Here is a 16,272-nt window from a genome sequence, read left to right on the forward strand (position 1 = left end):
CCACTGTGGGGTCTATGAATCGGTATACACCAGCAGCTATCCAGTATGGTAGATATTTGACAGGCTTTTATTCTGAAAGTCTAAAAGTTTGGCTGTCATAACAATCAGGTCAGACCTTACCTGACCAGCGGCAGAGGGATTCCGCTGACTCGGCATTCCAGACGAATGGGGCTCCCCTCTGCCACCTCCTGACTCTTCAGCTTCTGGAGAAAGCACGGAGGGGACAGGGGTCCAGAGGAGGTGGGCAATCCGGGAAGTTGGTACGCTGCAGAACCTGCTACAGCCTCCAGGCCTATCGGTGGAGGGGCCATGGCTGGCTGGATGACAGGGGGCTGCTCTTGCTGGCTCTGGGGCAGAGAGGGAGCCGAGCCAGAACCCTGAGGAACTGGCCGCTGGCTCTTAGGAGACAGATAACCACTATCAGGGGAGGAGGAGTCCTCCTCCACCCGCTGCTCTGACTGAGCAGCACCTTTAAAGATGGATGACAGCTCCTCGATGAAGGTGGCGGCCCGGCTACAGAACTCTGTGGCTGAAGCGGCCCGATCATTCAGCTCCAGGCTTTCATGAACTAGCCTGGGTTTATCCTGCTTGTAAACTGGCTGGGTGGGCTTGTGTTGAACAACCTTCTCAGCAGAGGGTGGAGCCTCACTGGACACCTGTACAGGTTTGCTAAGGGGGGGCGTTCTGGCAACTGCATTATCATCTGGGCAGGGGGCTTTGGTCTGGTGGGTCAGGTGCGGGCTTGTGCTGAGGTTTTCAGTAGTCTGAGGGGGGACAGGGAGGGAGGGGGTAGGTTGGAGAACCGGCTCCTGGGAAGTAGGATGAGGGGGACCCGGATCTTCTGAGTCAGATGTGTCACCAAAGGCCTCCCAGGCCAGGTCCAGGCTACGGTTAATCTCTTCTGCATTCAAGAAGGCAGTCAGATCTCCCCAGTCTCCATCGCCAGAATCCAGTTCTGTCCTGGAGTCCATGTAGAGTTCCCCATCAGAGGAGGCCTCAGAATACACCCCCCCATCGCCCTCCAAAACCCCGCCTCCTGCCAGGTCCTTCAGCAGCAGAGAGATGGGGAGTGGCTGATTCCAACTCCCGTCCTGCATCCTGCAACACACCGCCATCATTACACACATTGTCTCTGTACGTCAGACAAGAAACGACAAACTGACAGCGGAGGATTCAGGTTAAAAATATAGACGTCACAAAACTGGTGCATCAGCCCCCCCGGTCATATCTGGCAGGATGACTCAGGCCGCTGTTGTGTGCACACAGCTGGTGGTTATTAGCAACCCCACCCCCAACCCCAGACGGAGGTTAGAATGAACACTTTCTTACTCGCTCAACTTCTGTCAGGACATTTGACCCATCGCTCTCTTCATTGTTGTGTTTACTCCACATGAACTCATAAATATTGTATATAAATTAGGACTGACAAAGGCGTTTATTCTCATTATTTATTGGATATTTTAATTTTTATTCGAATAATTTTGTCTTAAAAATGCCAAGACAAGCAGGTCCAAAGGCTTTATTCTCTCTAACAGTTCCACTCAATCCACTCATTCTTCTCAACTAACTGACAAGAAGAGGAACACACAAACAAGCGTTTGATATCTCTTTCTAGATGACTTCAAATAAGTAAACTTCTCCGTTCAGCGTAGATGTGCATTAATTACTAAAGAGGAGGTCATCCTCATGCCTGTTTCACAAATTTATGTGACAAACACTTTCCCCACACTAAAGTAATTTTGTGAAGAAGTGATGGAGCATCTCAGGTGTGGGCTGAGGGCCCGACGGATTACCGAGGATGCTCAGGAGCACTCGTTCATTTATCTGCTAATCCTCCATATCTGGGTTTACACACATTGTGATCGTACGTGTTTAAAAGTCTGGACGTATCACATGTTGTGATCTGCTGGTGCGGATACACGTATGACACAGTGAGTGCGGCACTAACCACCTCATGGCGTCGTGAAGACCAGCTGTTGTTATTTTTAATCCCCTGGGCTATGTTTCACAGCAGCAGCGCAACCCCACCCATCCCGAAGACAGGAGAGGGGTCCTTGAAAACCAGCCTCTACCTTCACACACACACACACACACACACACACACACACACACACACACACACACACACACACACACACACAGGTATTAATGCTTAAATACATACACAAAATACACTGGCAGTCACTGAATTGAAGGCATTAGAGAAATGAACCTAAGCAGTCTCCTTTAAATGCTCTGTTACCTGAGTAGAGAAATAACAAGACAGCCCTTATCAAATATGAATGTGGAAACTTTCTAGGCTCTGGGGCTCAATGGCAGACAACTGCCAGTTTCCACTTTCTATTCCTCCTCTAGTCGTCCCTCGATTTCCAAGAATTTATTAGCTTCTTGCCGGATTTCATGTCCTCGCTTGTTATGTTTCACACAATCTCATTAATATGAGAAGGAATTAGGATGTCCTTAAAAAAAAGAGGATATTTAATTTGATTGATACATACAGACTACCATCAAAGCTGTAGTGATAGGGAAATTATTCACGTTACATTCTTGATGAACAGTCAACAACTCAACCCTACAAAGGCTGCTGGGATTATGAAGAAACAGGGCTCAATGGCAGACAACTGCCAGTTTCCACTTTCTATTCCTCCTCTAGTCGTCCCTCGATTTCCAAGAATTTATTAGCTTCTTGCCGGATTTCATGTCCTCGCTTGTTATGTTTCACACAATCTCATTAATATGAGAAGGAATTAGGATGTCCTTAAAAAAAAGAGGATATTTAATTTGATTGATACATACAGACTACCATCAAAGCTGTAGTGATAGGGAAATTATTCACGTTACATTCTTGATGAACAGTCAACAACTCAACCCTACAAAGGCTGCTGGGATTATGAAGAAACAGAGCAAAACTCACCTTGGAATAGGCTTGATGTCCAAACACGCTCCTCTGGTTTTGCGCTTCCAGTTTTATCTTCTTTATTAAGTAGGAATGAACCAGAAAGAAGCTTTCCAGAAGAGCTGCCTTATTGGTCAGAGAGACAGCAGGAACTCTCAGGTTCAGGGTCCAATTGCGTACAGCCTCTGCAGTGGCCTGCCGTCCCATCTGCCCCGGTCTCTAACTGCTCACTGTGTGGGGCTATATTTGGCCCCAGGCTCAGGTTTCACAGCAGGACTATTGGCAAGAGGAGAGTGTTAAGGTAATCTAGGCGAACAGAAGGTAGTGGTGACATTTTTTTTTGTTGTTGTTGCAGTATCAGTATTTGTATATCAAATACAGCAAACATGCGATAGAGTACTGCAAGATGGCACGGTCCAGTAAAAAACAATCCTGCTGCAATATTTATAGCAGCAACACCGAGAGGCTTCCAAACTGCATCAGCCACTGATAAATAACCACCGGTGTGGGTGAAGTACATCCCACTGAGTAGAGTCAGTTCGTGCCTCCACAGGAGCCACTCTGTTCCACAGGCGATGGTTTGTCCAATCAAGACATCTATTACGACACGAGGAAATGACAGCAGCTTGCTGATGTTGCCACTTTGTCCAGCTGAGTTGACCCGCTGACCCCACACCACCCTCTCATCCGTCTCAACCCCCACCGCACAATGGTTTTCACAAAACAAGTGTTCAGCACTTGGTGTGGTCAAGGTCAATGCCGCTTACACACAACATGTATACAAATACAAATAATAAGTATCATGGATGTCCTGTCCAGCCAATGGCAGTTCCAAAAGTCAAAATGATGGCTTAGAATAAAGGCGAACAGTGGCTTAGGTGGGAGCAGACAGTGGAGAACCACGCGGACTCACTGGGTCTATTTCTAGGCCACTATCACATTTAGTGCTCTCAGAGCTATTCTGGTTCTTCATCAATCTCCTGATTAAAGTTTAGTGCCACTGATAAGTTTGGAAGGAATTTCCACTGTAATAACTGTCTTTACCCCCCCCCCCCCCGCCCACGCACACACACGCACACACACTAATCTGTGCATGTCTATAATTGTAACTGTACTGCAGTTAGCAAATCTACCTCTGTGTAATGTATCATTTATAAATACTCACATTATTGAGTGGTGACGACTGCAGTCTGCAGACATGTATCTGTCTGTGGTGTACGTAAGAATAGTACTGGATCGTTTCCATCACTGTTCTACTCCATATTTGCAGTACACTGTTGCCTGCAGCATCATAGATATGTTTACATTGACACCTACACAGCTCCAGTATTCAGCTCCTGCACGCTCTTTTAAATACTTTTAAATACTACTTGGTACCTCTGAGAATCTCGTGTTAGTTCTTCTCATGTCATACACGTTAAATTGTCACAACAGGTGGAAAATACTTCCTTTGTCATTTTAGCAACTTCATAACTTGTTAAATTAAATCAAAAAATCTACCTAAAATTTAAATGCAAGGGCTGCACGGTGGTGCAGTGGTCAGCACTGTGGCCTCACAGCAAGAAGGTTCCGGGTTCGAGTCCCGGCTCCAGCACGGGATCTTTCTGTGTGAGTCTCCATGTTCTCCCTGTTCCTGTGTGGGATCTCTCTGGTACTCCAGCTTCCTCCCACAGTCCAAAGACATCAAGAGGGGACGAGGCTGATTGATACTCTAAATTGACTGTAGGTGTGGCTGTGAGTGTGAATGGTTGTCTGTCTCTCTATGTGTTGGCCCTGTGATGGACTGGTGACCTGTCCAGGGTGAACCCCGCCTCTCGCCCGTTGACGCTGGGATAGGCTCCAGCCCCCCCGCAACCCTTAATGTGTAGGAATAAGCGGAAGATGCCGATGGATGGATGGATTTAAATGGAACACGAATATATAATAAAACTTATAAATCTAAATACTATCTGCAAAGCTGCTGCTGTGTGCGTATTTACAGATTATTCAGACTGCCGGCTCTGAAACCAGACGGCTTTCACTGTGTTCTTTGTGCAGGTGTGTGTTTTGGAAGTAAACACGAAAAATAAAAAGGCATCACTTTTATTTTATTTATGCTGCCACCTTAAGTTTGTTTAACAGCATCTTAAAGATCTTATTCCTCACTTTTGCCTACAAACGCATTGATATCATGTTCAGAGACCATTTCTTCTTTGCCAAGACAGGAGCACGACATCAAGGTGCTAATTAAAAGTCATGATCACCACATGGGTGTTCCTTACGGGCATAATAATCAATATTAACAAAAGCAAACAGTTCATCCACAGCATTGAATGACAAGACATCTTTACATACTCGATAGTATAAAGAAAATTAGATTGCGACATAGAGGTACTGAGGTTTGAATCCCAGCCCTGGCAAAAGGAAATGACATGATAGGAGGTGAGGATGGGAGGGAAACAACAGCAGGTTGTGTTTCGTACAGCAGGGTTTTCAAGGTCTGACATGGGGGGTCCTCTACTCAGACAAGGCCGAGAATTAGGTGCCCTATTGCCCCTTCCCACATTATTTGCAGTTTTGTTTCTGAACACTTATATAGTATCATTATCGTGTTATTTGTTCCCATCGACTATTAAGCCAATCTAGCCTAATATGGCTGTTTTACATAACTTTGAGTACACCAAATACATGAAAACATTCCTGAGTCCTTTATTAATTTCTGACTCTTGAAAAGCAGAAACAAAAGTTAAACTGCCACACAACTGCAGTATCTCTGTCCTAACCGTATATCTCTCTAACCAGATCACAAACACTGTTTTACATCATGTCCTTTGATAAACCCCACTTCCACGAACTTGTTTTCTTATTTCCATCCCTTATCATTTAGGAGGCGGCATGGAAATGAAATAACAAGGTATCGGACGAAAAAACTGATTTGCCCTTTGCGTTTCCGCTCTGACTAAATTTGTCCCTTCACGCTTGCCGTTGCCTCACAATGATTGGTCAGAAGAAAAATATGGCGCCGTACGACTATTTGTGAAAACACTGCAGTTGGGTATGTCGAATAGTAAATCAGATGTGTTTCGTACAGTTTCACGTTTTCCCACGTTGTTTTTTCACCCACTCGCATTGGAGTTTTACCGTCATGTGCGGAGATATCCAGCCGTAGGTTCCTTCTCTGAACTAGCTTGCTAGCAAACCTGCTATCTCCTGAGCGGTAGCTTCGGAAGATCAGACTCCTGGCTGACATCTCTTATCGGTAAGAATTGAGTTTTTGTCAGAAATGATCAAAATAGGCGACTGGACTCACCTCTTGTAAGTGACGTGAGTTCAGTCGCCTATTTTGATCATTTTTGAGAATTACGATGACCTGGATGACTGAGAATATTCACAAATACAGTTTTTGCTGAGCGTGAATGGGTTTAATGGGCTCGGTTAACCCTCTGAGCTGTTGAAGTAACGGTAGGTAATCTTACCTGCCTGCTACAGACGCTAGAGACACAGTGAGTCAGCGCCATTAAGATCACGTTTTATTATGTCTGCGTGATACCGGCGTCGCTGTCATCAGGGAACCGGGGGTCCATAGTTACACAGGTAACGTGAACACAGTGAGGTCTCACGATATTAAGCGTGATTTAGTTTATATCTCCCCTTGTTGCACAGTCAAACTTGTAGTGACAGTTAATTAGCTAGTGACCTTTTAATTGCATCAGCCGCCATAAATTTTGTTCAAAAAACCATTAGTCAAATATAAATGGCATCATCCAATGATAATTTGTCATCTAGTCCTAGTTCTGGTTTTTCTTAAACAATTTACAGTGATTGTAACTTTTGCTCAACAAAATGAATGAATGCCCCCTCCCCCTAAAAAAAAAAAGCTCTCATTCAGTTTTAACATAGAAACAGACTATAAACTCTCCCAGTCACATACAATAGGTTTACAGTGTCAAGATTTTTTCAAAAAATCAATTAAGCTTTTCACATTTTTCAGCCTACAACATGCCTGCCTTCCGTCAAGTAGGGGAGAAGCAGCTCCCCAACCCTGTCCTGTGCATGGCGTGGTCACCCAAAAGAGACCTTATCGCTCTGGCCAACACGACTGGAGAGGTGCTGCTGTTTTGTCAAGAAATGCATCTTCAGATGTTCCATGGTGCTGTGACTTCATCGTCTGTCTCTGTCCATAGCTGCTACTGCATCGTTTGGCCAGTTTTCAGCGTGTCTGGAGCTTACCACCCAGTGAATATACTGGGAAGGATATCACTGCACTTGCCTGGAGACCTGATGGCAAAAGTGAGGAGTAACTGTGCTCATATTTCACACTCTTTATTCAACTGCTGCTTATTGATTGGCTCTTGATGATCTTCTGCTTCTAATGTCTCTTCAATATCCAGTATTGGCTTTCAGCCTGGGAGATACCAAGCAGGTGGTCTTGTGTGGTGTTGAGAAAGCAGAGATCCTCCACGTGTTTCCGATGCAGAACCCTGTAACCTGCATGCACTGGATGGAGGTGATGGAGGAGAACAGGTAGGAAGCTCCACCATCAAACCAGTGGAACGCGGGGCCTCTAGAGTCTAGAGCCTCTAGAGGATGTATAGTGTATTTCCACTTATTTTAATGCATATTGTTACTCACATGATATTATGGCTATTTTAGTATATTTTGGTGAAGTATTTCACAATGCTTGGTAATCTAAAGTGGCCACAGAGCTGTATTTAGGATGCACAGATCCGTCTTCCAGTTCTGGCAATGATAGTTGGGTGTTGGATGTGAAGTCACAAATTTAAATATTCCATATTATGTTCCTTCCCACCTTAACATTTTCATTTTTGGGTGTATTTATCAACATTAGCAAGCATTTGTGGTCAAAAAGCACCTAGTTACAGCATTATAGGCCATGACTCCAACCGAGAACTGGCAGTTTTTGCCCCCTTCGTAAAAGCCTGCTCTGTGTGATCGGGCACATGTTTGGTGTGAGTTGGAATTTTCCTGCCCCTTATTAAGGCAGGCTGGAAAGACAACAAAATTGTATGCATATGGAAAGGTGCAGGGATACAATTTCCCCTCACGCCCCTTGTGATGCGTAAAAGGGCATCAAATCTGACCGGCTCGTCACAGTGTTTGTGCTGCTCGTTACTTCACGAGACGAGACCCAAATGTGTGTGGACAAGCACTAAAAATGGATTTTTCAGAACATGACCCCTTTAAATGCATCCGCTTGTGATGGGATCACCTGCATGTTAATGTCTGAACAAACAAAACATTCTTATTTCCCTCGTTTGGTCTCCTGGGTGTGTTTCAGTGCCCTCAGTTCCTTTTACAACTCAGAGGATGAATCCAAACTGTTTCTACCGAAGTTACCCACACTTCCCAAGAGGTAACTAACCACAGCAGACATGGCGCCTCAGATTGCTATGAAGTTACTCCTCTGGTGACCGAATGTGTCTGTGTTTTTCCTCAGCTATAGCACAACATCAAAGATTTTCAGGTGAGGTGTACATGAGATATATGGCGCTCGTCCATGTAGGTGGCCTGTTTGTGATTGCAGCTACGACCTGTCCCGTGTAGTTGATGATATTATTTGTTGAATTCTACAGTGAGGAGAAGTCTGATGAGATCATGAATCTCCTGGGGGAAGTCAGGTAACTGGTGTGTAATGTCCAAGGTGCTCACAGGGCTCAGTGTTCTATAAAAGCTGGCCTGAGAACGTTGCCACCCTGTTTTGTGTCTGATCAGGCTGAACATACTTGTCCTGGGGGGAGACGCCGGCTTCGTGGAGCTTTATGCCTACGGGATGTACAAGATTGCTACTTTAACTGGAGTAAGACTTCCATTTATTCGTTAGTTTTCCATCACATTTTCTGAAATACTTATACATTCTGTATAAAGTTTCAAGACTGCAAAATTATTGAAATATGGATATTGATATTTAATGATAGTGATACTAACTAGTGATAGTGATACTGATGTTCAATGAAAGTATGAAACCTGCTTTAACAAACTTTTTTGCCCGTTTGGGGAGAGTGGAAACAAGAAGGCAAGGCAAGGCAGTTTTATTTGTAGCCCGTTTTCACCACCAGTTTGTCTCCAAGGGCTTCACCTGGCATCATAACAACTTCCTCTGCCCTCAGAGCCTCACATCGACTGAGGAGAAACTCCATAGAAAACCTTTAACAGGGAAAAATCTGAGAAACCTCAGGGTGAGGAGGGGAGGAGGATCCCTCACCAGGAGGGACAGACGTAATAACAATAAGCTAAATAAGCTAAAGCAAAATACCAAAGGGACATGTCACCTTTTAACTTACTGCATCTTAAATGAAAGAGTTGCTCATTAACACGACTGGCTGCTAGAGTTCAGCAACACTCCAGTCTTGTGAGCGCCATGAAGATTTCATTAGCCGCTACACGACAATAATGGGAGCTCACGCGTGGAATTCAAACAAGAAGAAACAAATGAAGCCAGAACGTTTCTTGTTTTTCTTGCACGAAAGCAGCTCGTCTTTGCATTTAGTTGAATGTTTGCTGGCAAATGTTGCCTTGAATCCTTCACTTGATTTTTACGTGTACACTGACAAAGTGTGTCTGATGATGAAAGTTGTTCTTCACAGGTGATGAGAAGTTAGAAGTTCCTTGGTAAACGTGTATGAAACCTGAGTGTGAATATTCTGAGATGATGGAATATATAGACAGAAGTTACATGAAAGGTTCTTACCGCTCTACCTGACATTCACTAAAATATATTGTAAGTAAAAGTGCGTTGACGCCTCAGGTTTCAGGAAGCTGTCGTAACTTGAGTCTGTCCTGCGATCTGAAGTCTCTGTCGGTCATCACTGAGGTCAGGTCTGCAGACAACAACCCAGAGATCTGCTACATTCAGGTGAGGAGCCCTCTTCCATTTCCGTCTCCTGCATCTGCGTTCCCTTCATGTCTACTCACTGGCTTCTTCTTTTTGTTTCCACGTTTTAACGTGTGTGTCTTTCAGTTGGACACAGGCTTGTTGTCAGACTGTCTACCTGAGGTCACCAGGATGGCCCGTAAGTTCACACACATCTCCACCCTGCTGCAGTACCTGCATCTCTCCCTCACCTGTATGTGTGAAGCCTGGGAGGACATCCTCATGCAGATGGACCTCCGCCTCACCAAGTTTGTTCAGGTTAGTCAAGGGTTGTTCTTCAGTTGTTCTGAGCGTGGTCAGCATCGGCCACTTTCTCATTTTGATTTATTTATTCAGGAAAAGAACACAAGTACTCAGGTACAGGATGAGTTTCTGGAGCTTTTACTGTGGGGGCAGTCAAGGTGAGAACATACTTCTGCTCTCAAGGTTTTCATTTTCCAAAGTTGCAGTGCACAGAGCATCCTGTAGGTGGTGACAGAATGTCTCCGACTCCTGGAGGTGTGTTATTTCAGCCATTCGTGGTGTTGCTTTTCTGTTTCCATGCAGCCCTGAACTACAGGCTCTTCTCATGAACCAGCTGACTGTCAAGGTGATGCTCCTCTAATTCAGACTTATTTCCTTTAGATATAATTTCCTTTTCAAAATACTCTTTCAATGTTGTGTCGTCAATGCAGTCATTGAAGTTTAGAGCTCAACCGTTATGAGATTTTGGGGTTCAGCATCAAAACTGAGTGAAATTCAGACAGCTGATTAATCTGCCAATTTGTTTATGTGTATATTTAAAGAAAGGGCAGAACTTTTTACTGTTCAACAAGAAATTACTGCTATTATCAAAAACCCTCCAGTGCAGACCTGCTTGCACTAATAATGTGTTCATATTGGCTACTAGTTGCTCAGACCTTAGCCAAGGTCTTAGATAGGCCAATATCAGCCAGACCATTCACTAGCTTGTACATTTCCACCAAAGGGTCTGAAGAAACTTGGCCAGTCCATCGAGTCGTCTTACTCCAGCATACAGAAGCTGGTCATCAGCCACCTGCAGAGGTACTTTCATCCTCTTATCTCCCTCTCAAAGCTTCCTCGAGTGTTTCTCAAGAAAATTCTCCCACTTTCCCTCTGGCTGCAGTGGCTCAGAGGCTCTGCTGTACCACCTGAGTGAGGTGAAAGGCATGTCCCTGTGGAAGCAGAAGTTTGAGCCCCTCGGTCTGGATTCAGCAGCTATAGAAGGTAGCACATCTTTCACCTGTATGTTGAGTACAACTTTCTTATGTTTGATAGCCACATTTGTGTCATGTGCTTTCAGGTGCTATTACAGCTGTGGGCTCCTTCTCTCTGAAGGCCAACGAACTTCTGCAGTTAGTTCAATTTATGTGTATTAATTCATTCAGAAATTAATGTCTTATTAGTTGTTGCATTGCCACCACTCTGCATAACATCACTGCTTTTACTTTGACATGTAGGGTGATTGACAAGAGTATGAAAAACTTTAAAGCCTTCTTTCGGTGGCTTTATGTAGGTAAGATTGAAAATGTATTTAAATGTACATTAATAGATATTGCGCCAGTTCAACTCTCTTGAAGAAACACGGCAGCTTTTTGGGAACTGCTCTCATTGTTCATCCTTCCAAGAGCTAGGCAACAAGACCCTGCTCTCCTCTGTGTGTGCATTTGGAAGCTGAGACCCATAGAGACCAACTAACTACTAGTTAGCTTAGCAAAATGAATGGTAGTGAATGGGAAGTGTTAGCATACCTTTGTCAAAAGTCATTAAATGCACTTTTCTCCAAAACAGTCTGTGTTAGCATGAATGAAACTCGTAGTGATGCGTACACCGTGGTTTTTTTTTTATATATCAGTACCCACCTGACCAGTTATGAGCGCTGAACACCCCCCCCATCCAACATGTTTATTAACAATCTGAACCACACAGATCACCAAATGTATGCTTATATTTATGCATGGATTTATGCTTTATTAAGTTAAGTATCATGCCTGTTCATGTCCCAAGACTCACTAGAAATACACATGAATGTCTCCAGAACAAAGGACGGCTCCCTCCTCCTGGCTCACAGCTACCTGGGTGAGATGTAGATCATAGTGATTAGTTACTGTTGGTATAATTAGGACCAGTGAACGAGAGACTGCAGGAGGACTGACTCTGACCAGCCTCTCTCCACATGTGTTGAAAGAGGCTGAATAAACACATGAATTTGTCAAAACAATCATTTGTTTTATTGATGAGGCACAAAAGTAATTTCTCACTGAAGAAATGAACTCTGTTTCTCTTCTCTTGTCTCTCTCTCTTTCACACACACACACACACACACACACACACGTACGTGTGTGTTGTGACTGTGTTGGTGTCTGTGTGTATTTGCCTGAAGGGTGACCCGTAACTGCCCTGGCCCAGCAGGCTGTGGGTCGACCTGTCCATCAAGAGTAACCAGGGTTGTGGATTATATTTGCAATGAAAGAACGATTCAAAATTACAAAACATTCTCTTTTCCTGTCCAGGCACAGGGATTTGACGCAGCACCTCAAAAACATTGTCGTAGCTTTGGTCAACAAACACGTTTGCTGTCACTGTGCTAAGCTAACTTGTGATTGACTGTTCTCTGTGGGTCTTGGCTCCATAATGCACACACTGAAGACAGAAGGGTAGCCATTTTCTTGTCAGGATCTGGGGAGAATGACAAATACGTGTTTGTTCCAAAAAGTTTGCGCGTTCCATTGAAGTACACAGGTTTGATTCTGGATGTTTTTATTTTCTCAAAGCTATGCTGAGAATGTGTGAGGAGCATGTACCACCAGAACTCAACAAGGTGAGCTTCATCACTCTCTTGTGAGACAGGATTCTGAGATTTCCTTTTCTTAAATTATTTCCCAATATTAACACATTTGTTAATCCCTCAGATGACTCAGAAGGACATTGCCTTTGTTGCAGATTTCCTGTCAGAGCATTTCAGTGAGGTGAGATAAGCGAAATGACCAGGTGAGACATTCATGTGTGACATGTTTAACCATGATTTGCTCTACGGTTGGACAGAATGAGGAGCTCTTTGATCGTAAGGGGAAGTACTTCAACGTCGAGCGAGTTGGACAGGTAAGCAGTGTTGGTGAGTGTTTCTGAATGCAGTTGCTGAGTATAACTCAACTTTGCGGTTCCAGTACCTAAAAGATGAGGAGGAGGACCTCGTGTCCCCACCCAACACCAAGGGAAACCAGTGGCTCAAGTTCTTACAGGGGAGCACGCAACTGAAGGGTGATTTATCATTTTCACTTTAAGCACTCACCTGCTTAAGATGCCACTGGCGTAACCATCAGATCTAACAGATAGTGGTTTTTGTCCTCTAGAGAGCCCCCTGCTGTTTCCCTCATATCCCCAAAAGTCTTTGCACTTCGTCAAGAGGATGATGGAGGATGTGATCGAGCAGTGTCTGCAGAAACCTGCAGTGAGTTTTGTCTGTCACGCTTTGGCCTTTAAACGCTCCGTCACATTTGTCAGTCAATATACTGTCACTTCACGCGTTCCTCAGCCTAAGTCAGTGGTTCTTTTTTGAGTCGTGACTCCGCCCCCTCCCAAGAATAATCAGGGTGATGTTCACTGGTGTGTGTGTCTTTGCCCACAGACAGAGGGCAGTAAGATTAATTTCAGCTTTTGTGTTGTGGATTTATCTTAATAACTGCACCACCACAGTCAACGGGTGCACTTAAGGCCTAAAAGAACAATAATGGAAAAAAAATACATGTTCATATTTTTGGGTTCTCTATGTTACGACATGAAAAGATTTTAAGAAATCATAGCTAAATAGTGTTATTGCCTTTAGCTGAAGAACTGTTTTCATAGTTTATACCAGTTCAGAGAAGGGACGCTTGGACTCTCCTTTACTTAATAATACCGGCAACGGCAAAGCAAAAAACACAATCCTAGAAATTCCATTGTATCTTTTTTTTTTTCACACAACCATTTGCCGACTCCCATAAATGATCTTGACCCCCCCCCCCCCCCCCCCCCGCGCACGCACACACACACACACACACACACACACACCCAGTAGAGAACCACTGCACCACAGTGAGCCCTGCTGGAGCTCAATTTAACCTCAGAAGGGATTAATCAGCCTGAGAGGTAGTTTCAGTTTCTGCTGCTGACAAATGGAAGAATATTTTTCCATCCTGCAGCATTTAATTTGTTTCTGAAGACGTAACAACCTCACTTCATGAAAAAAGACTGATTCTTCCATTTCTCGTGTTGCTGATTCATTGCTTTTTGATTTGCATGCAGGAAGTGATTGGGAAGTCTGTCAAACAAGCTGTCTTTTTACCCCTGTACACAGTACCAGAGAGGTGGGCCCCATGTCTTTGTAAACTTGAAATATGACTCTCCAACTATGATTCAAATCTGCATATTTTGAATTTTTTTTCTACATTTCCTTTCCAGCTCTGAAAACACCCCACGACTTTTTGAACTTCCTTCCTTGTACGTAAAACACAAATATTCAAACATCTCTGTTTGATCCATCACAGTAAGGTGGGCTGGTTCCAGTTGTCCAGTCAGCTCTCTGTCATTTTATTTCAAGGTTTGCGTTTTCCTTAAACAATTTTCGAAGATGACTTGTAGATATTTTGATTCTGTCTTTCCAGTTTACTGATTTTATTTTTGCAGTGCCAAATCCCATGTAGGCAGCTTCTGCTGTATTATTTACAAACAGGCAACAGTTGCAAGAAAGAAGCCCTTTAATGGGGAGAAACTTTGAGTGAGACGGAGCAGCAGGGACACAAACGTGCCACAACAAGACCAAATTTCACACACGGACATTTTGTAAAAATCCCCAAATGCTATTGGTTTGTTGTCCTACAGGTGGAATGACAAGAAGACCAAAATGCACTATGTTGTCTTCTCGATGCCGGAGATATCGCCGCATAAACTATACCTGTTACGGAAAGGGACCGATCCAAACAGGTACGCTTCTGTGACGCTGTGTGAGTGTTCTGTTGGGTTCTTTGTTTTACCTGGGTTCTTAACACGAGGGTTCTGCCTGCACAGACACGTACCCAACAGCGTCATGTCCGTTGACTTGAGCCACCATATTGATAATGCAGAAAGCGACGATGCTGCAGCCCTGTGAGTACCTGGAACGCTACACCTGAGCTTGGCACATTAACACCAGTGTCTCAGCTGGTGATGATGTCACTCCTATGATTTACTGCGCTTGTGGTTTTCAGGCATCATCATGTGTACAGCTGCCTGGATGCTCGTTTCTACGATGATGAAATGTTAACGGTGGTCCTGGAAAGAGCAGAGGAGGAGAAGAGCAGGCGCGTCCTAGCGCAGCTTCCTCTGGCCTCCTCCCTCGGCTGTGAGACTGAGTTCAGCTGGAAGCCCGGTCTCAGGTGCGTGGTCAAGCATTCGCTAGTAGGCTTTTGTCCTCATCATACAGCAAATCTTACTGGTCTGAGGATTTCGTGGAAGCTAAGTGTTTGAATTGTGTGTGAGTACTTAGCACCTTGGTGTTTTCTATTTTGTCGTCAGGCTGGACCAGCAGAGCAGTGCCATACCGTGCCAAGGCCTGGTCCTGGGGAATCAGTGGAGAGAACTTGAGAACATGAAGGCTCAATTTGTAGCTGTCAATGGGATCCGCAAAGTGGCCTGTGTCGTACGTCGCATTTATTTATCGTACCTCCCATTAATCAATATTGTGTCTGCACGCTGCCACGTTTGTGTGTTTGTTTGAGTGATCCAAAAGATCAGTCGATCCCTTCTGTGTCTTCACATTTCTCTGCTGTGGACCAGTTATTGACTCTGTCCCCTTCCTCTCAGCTAAGTGCAAATTTGAGGCACATTCGTGTCTTTGAGATGGATGTCGAAGATGAGGATGATGAGGGAGCTGAGTCACAGAACGCCAGTGCTGACCAGGACGGGCTGGAAGCTACCATGTCCAGCCAGGGGCAGGGGGAGGAGAGTGGGGAGGCTGAGGGGCATCAAGGAGATGGGCTTCAAAAACAAGAGGAGCACCTGGAATCGGAAGAAGCTCTGGACCTGGCGTAGCGGTGCAGCAAACCGACTGGAACACAGACAGAAGCTGCTTTAATAAAAGACTCAGCTTGGACTTTTTTATTTTTACAGAATTCATTAAAAAAATGTTGGCGTATGAAAATAAATTGTTTGTGCTCACATGTGTTTGAAGTGTTAATCATATATATATATGTATACATGTGTAATATATATGTGTATGAATGAAACGATTTTTAAAAAATAAATTTGAAAAGTACTAATGGCAATAGATGAACAATTTATTAGATATCCAATTATAGAGATAAATGTGTCATACAAATAAAATTAAAACATTTTTACGAATTAAAATATATATGGATCATAAGATATCGTTGGATAAACTAAAATACAAATGTGTGCGAATGCGAGTTTCCACTCGCGTTGTTTTCTGTGCACGTAATTAGGTGTTGGTTACGTGCTCGCTCCCGCTGCAGTGCGCGGTGACGTATGT

At 44.2% G+C, this 16,272-nt stretch overlaps 2 protein-coding genes across 4 annotated transcripts in view; one reads left to right on the forward strand and one right to left on the reverse strand.

Moving 5' to 3' along the window:
- palld (palladin, cytoskeletal associated protein) overlaps positions 1–1,097 on the reverse strand; it is a 44,693-nt gene extending 43,596 nt beyond the window's left edge. For both annotated transcript variants that reach the window (XM_086224563.1, XM_086224562.1), the window contains exon 1: positions 121–1,097. In XM_086224563.1, the coding sequence (XP_086080689.1) occupies positions 121–1,097 (977 nt within the window). The remainder of the gene's footprint in view (positions 1–120) is intronic.
- A 4,767-nt stretch (positions 1,098–5,864) lies between these two features.
- anapc4 (anaphase promoting complex subunit 4) lies at positions 5,865–16,020 on the forward strand. 2 transcript variants are annotated; one of them, XM_086224842.1, is made up of 28 exons: positions 5,865–6,134; positions 6,867–6,982; positions 7,060–7,165; positions 7,267–7,399; positions 8,175–8,249; positions 8,334–8,360; positions 8,470–8,514; positions 8,609–8,693; positions 9,642–9,749; positions 9,855–10,025; positions 10,104–10,168; positions 10,314–10,356; positions 10,735–10,811; positions 10,894–10,994; positions 11,071–11,122; positions 11,228–11,283; positions 12,542–12,588; positions 12,680–12,736; positions 12,813–12,869; positions 12,935–13,028; positions 13,121–13,218; positions 14,052–14,113; positions 14,208–14,246; positions 14,628–14,729; positions 14,814–14,891; positions 14,993–15,160; positions 15,300–15,423; positions 15,588–16,019. In XM_086224842.1, exons 2-28 carry the CDS (start codon positions 6,875–6,877, stop codon positions 15,813–15,815), a joined length of 2,406 nt encoding a protein of 801 aa, XP_086080968.1. In that variant the 5' UTR covers positions 5,865–6,134; positions 6,867–6,874; the 3' UTR covers positions 15,816–16,019. The 2 variants fall into 2 exon arrangements, with proteins under 2 accessions (XP_086080968.1, XP_086080969.1); XM_086224843.1 differs by lacking the exon at positions 5,865–6,134 and adding an exon at positions 6,342–6,469 and having other exon boundaries at positions 15,588–16,020.
- The last annotated feature ends 252 nt before the right edge of the window (positions 16,021–16,272 follow it).

This window comes from Aulostomus chinensis, chromosome 14, assembly GCF_037954235.1.
Source record: "Aulostomus chinensis isolate RoL2024-O1b breed Wild chromosome 14, RoL_Achi_v1.0, whole genome shotgun sequence".
NCBI classification, from domain to species: Eukaryota; Metazoa; Chordata; class Actinopteri; order Syngnathiformes; family Aulostomidae; genus Aulostomus; species Aulostomus chinensis.

What these genes read in the sequence shown, in the direction of transcription:
- anapc4 (XM_086224842.1), top strand. Translation starts at nt 6,875, where the DNA reads ATGCCTGCCTTCCGTCAAGTAGGGGAGAAGCAGCTCCCCAACCCTGTC. An exon ending in CTGTACACAGTACCAGAGAG is followed by an intron (nt 14,114 to 14,207) that starts GTGGGCCCCATG and finishes TTTCCTTTCCAG; the next exon opens with CTCTGAAAACACCCCACGAC. An exon ending in AAAGGGACCGATCCAAACAG is followed by an intron (nt 14,730 to 14,813) that starts GTACGCTTCTGT and finishes CTGCCTGCACAG; the next exon opens with ACACGTACCCAACAGCGTCA.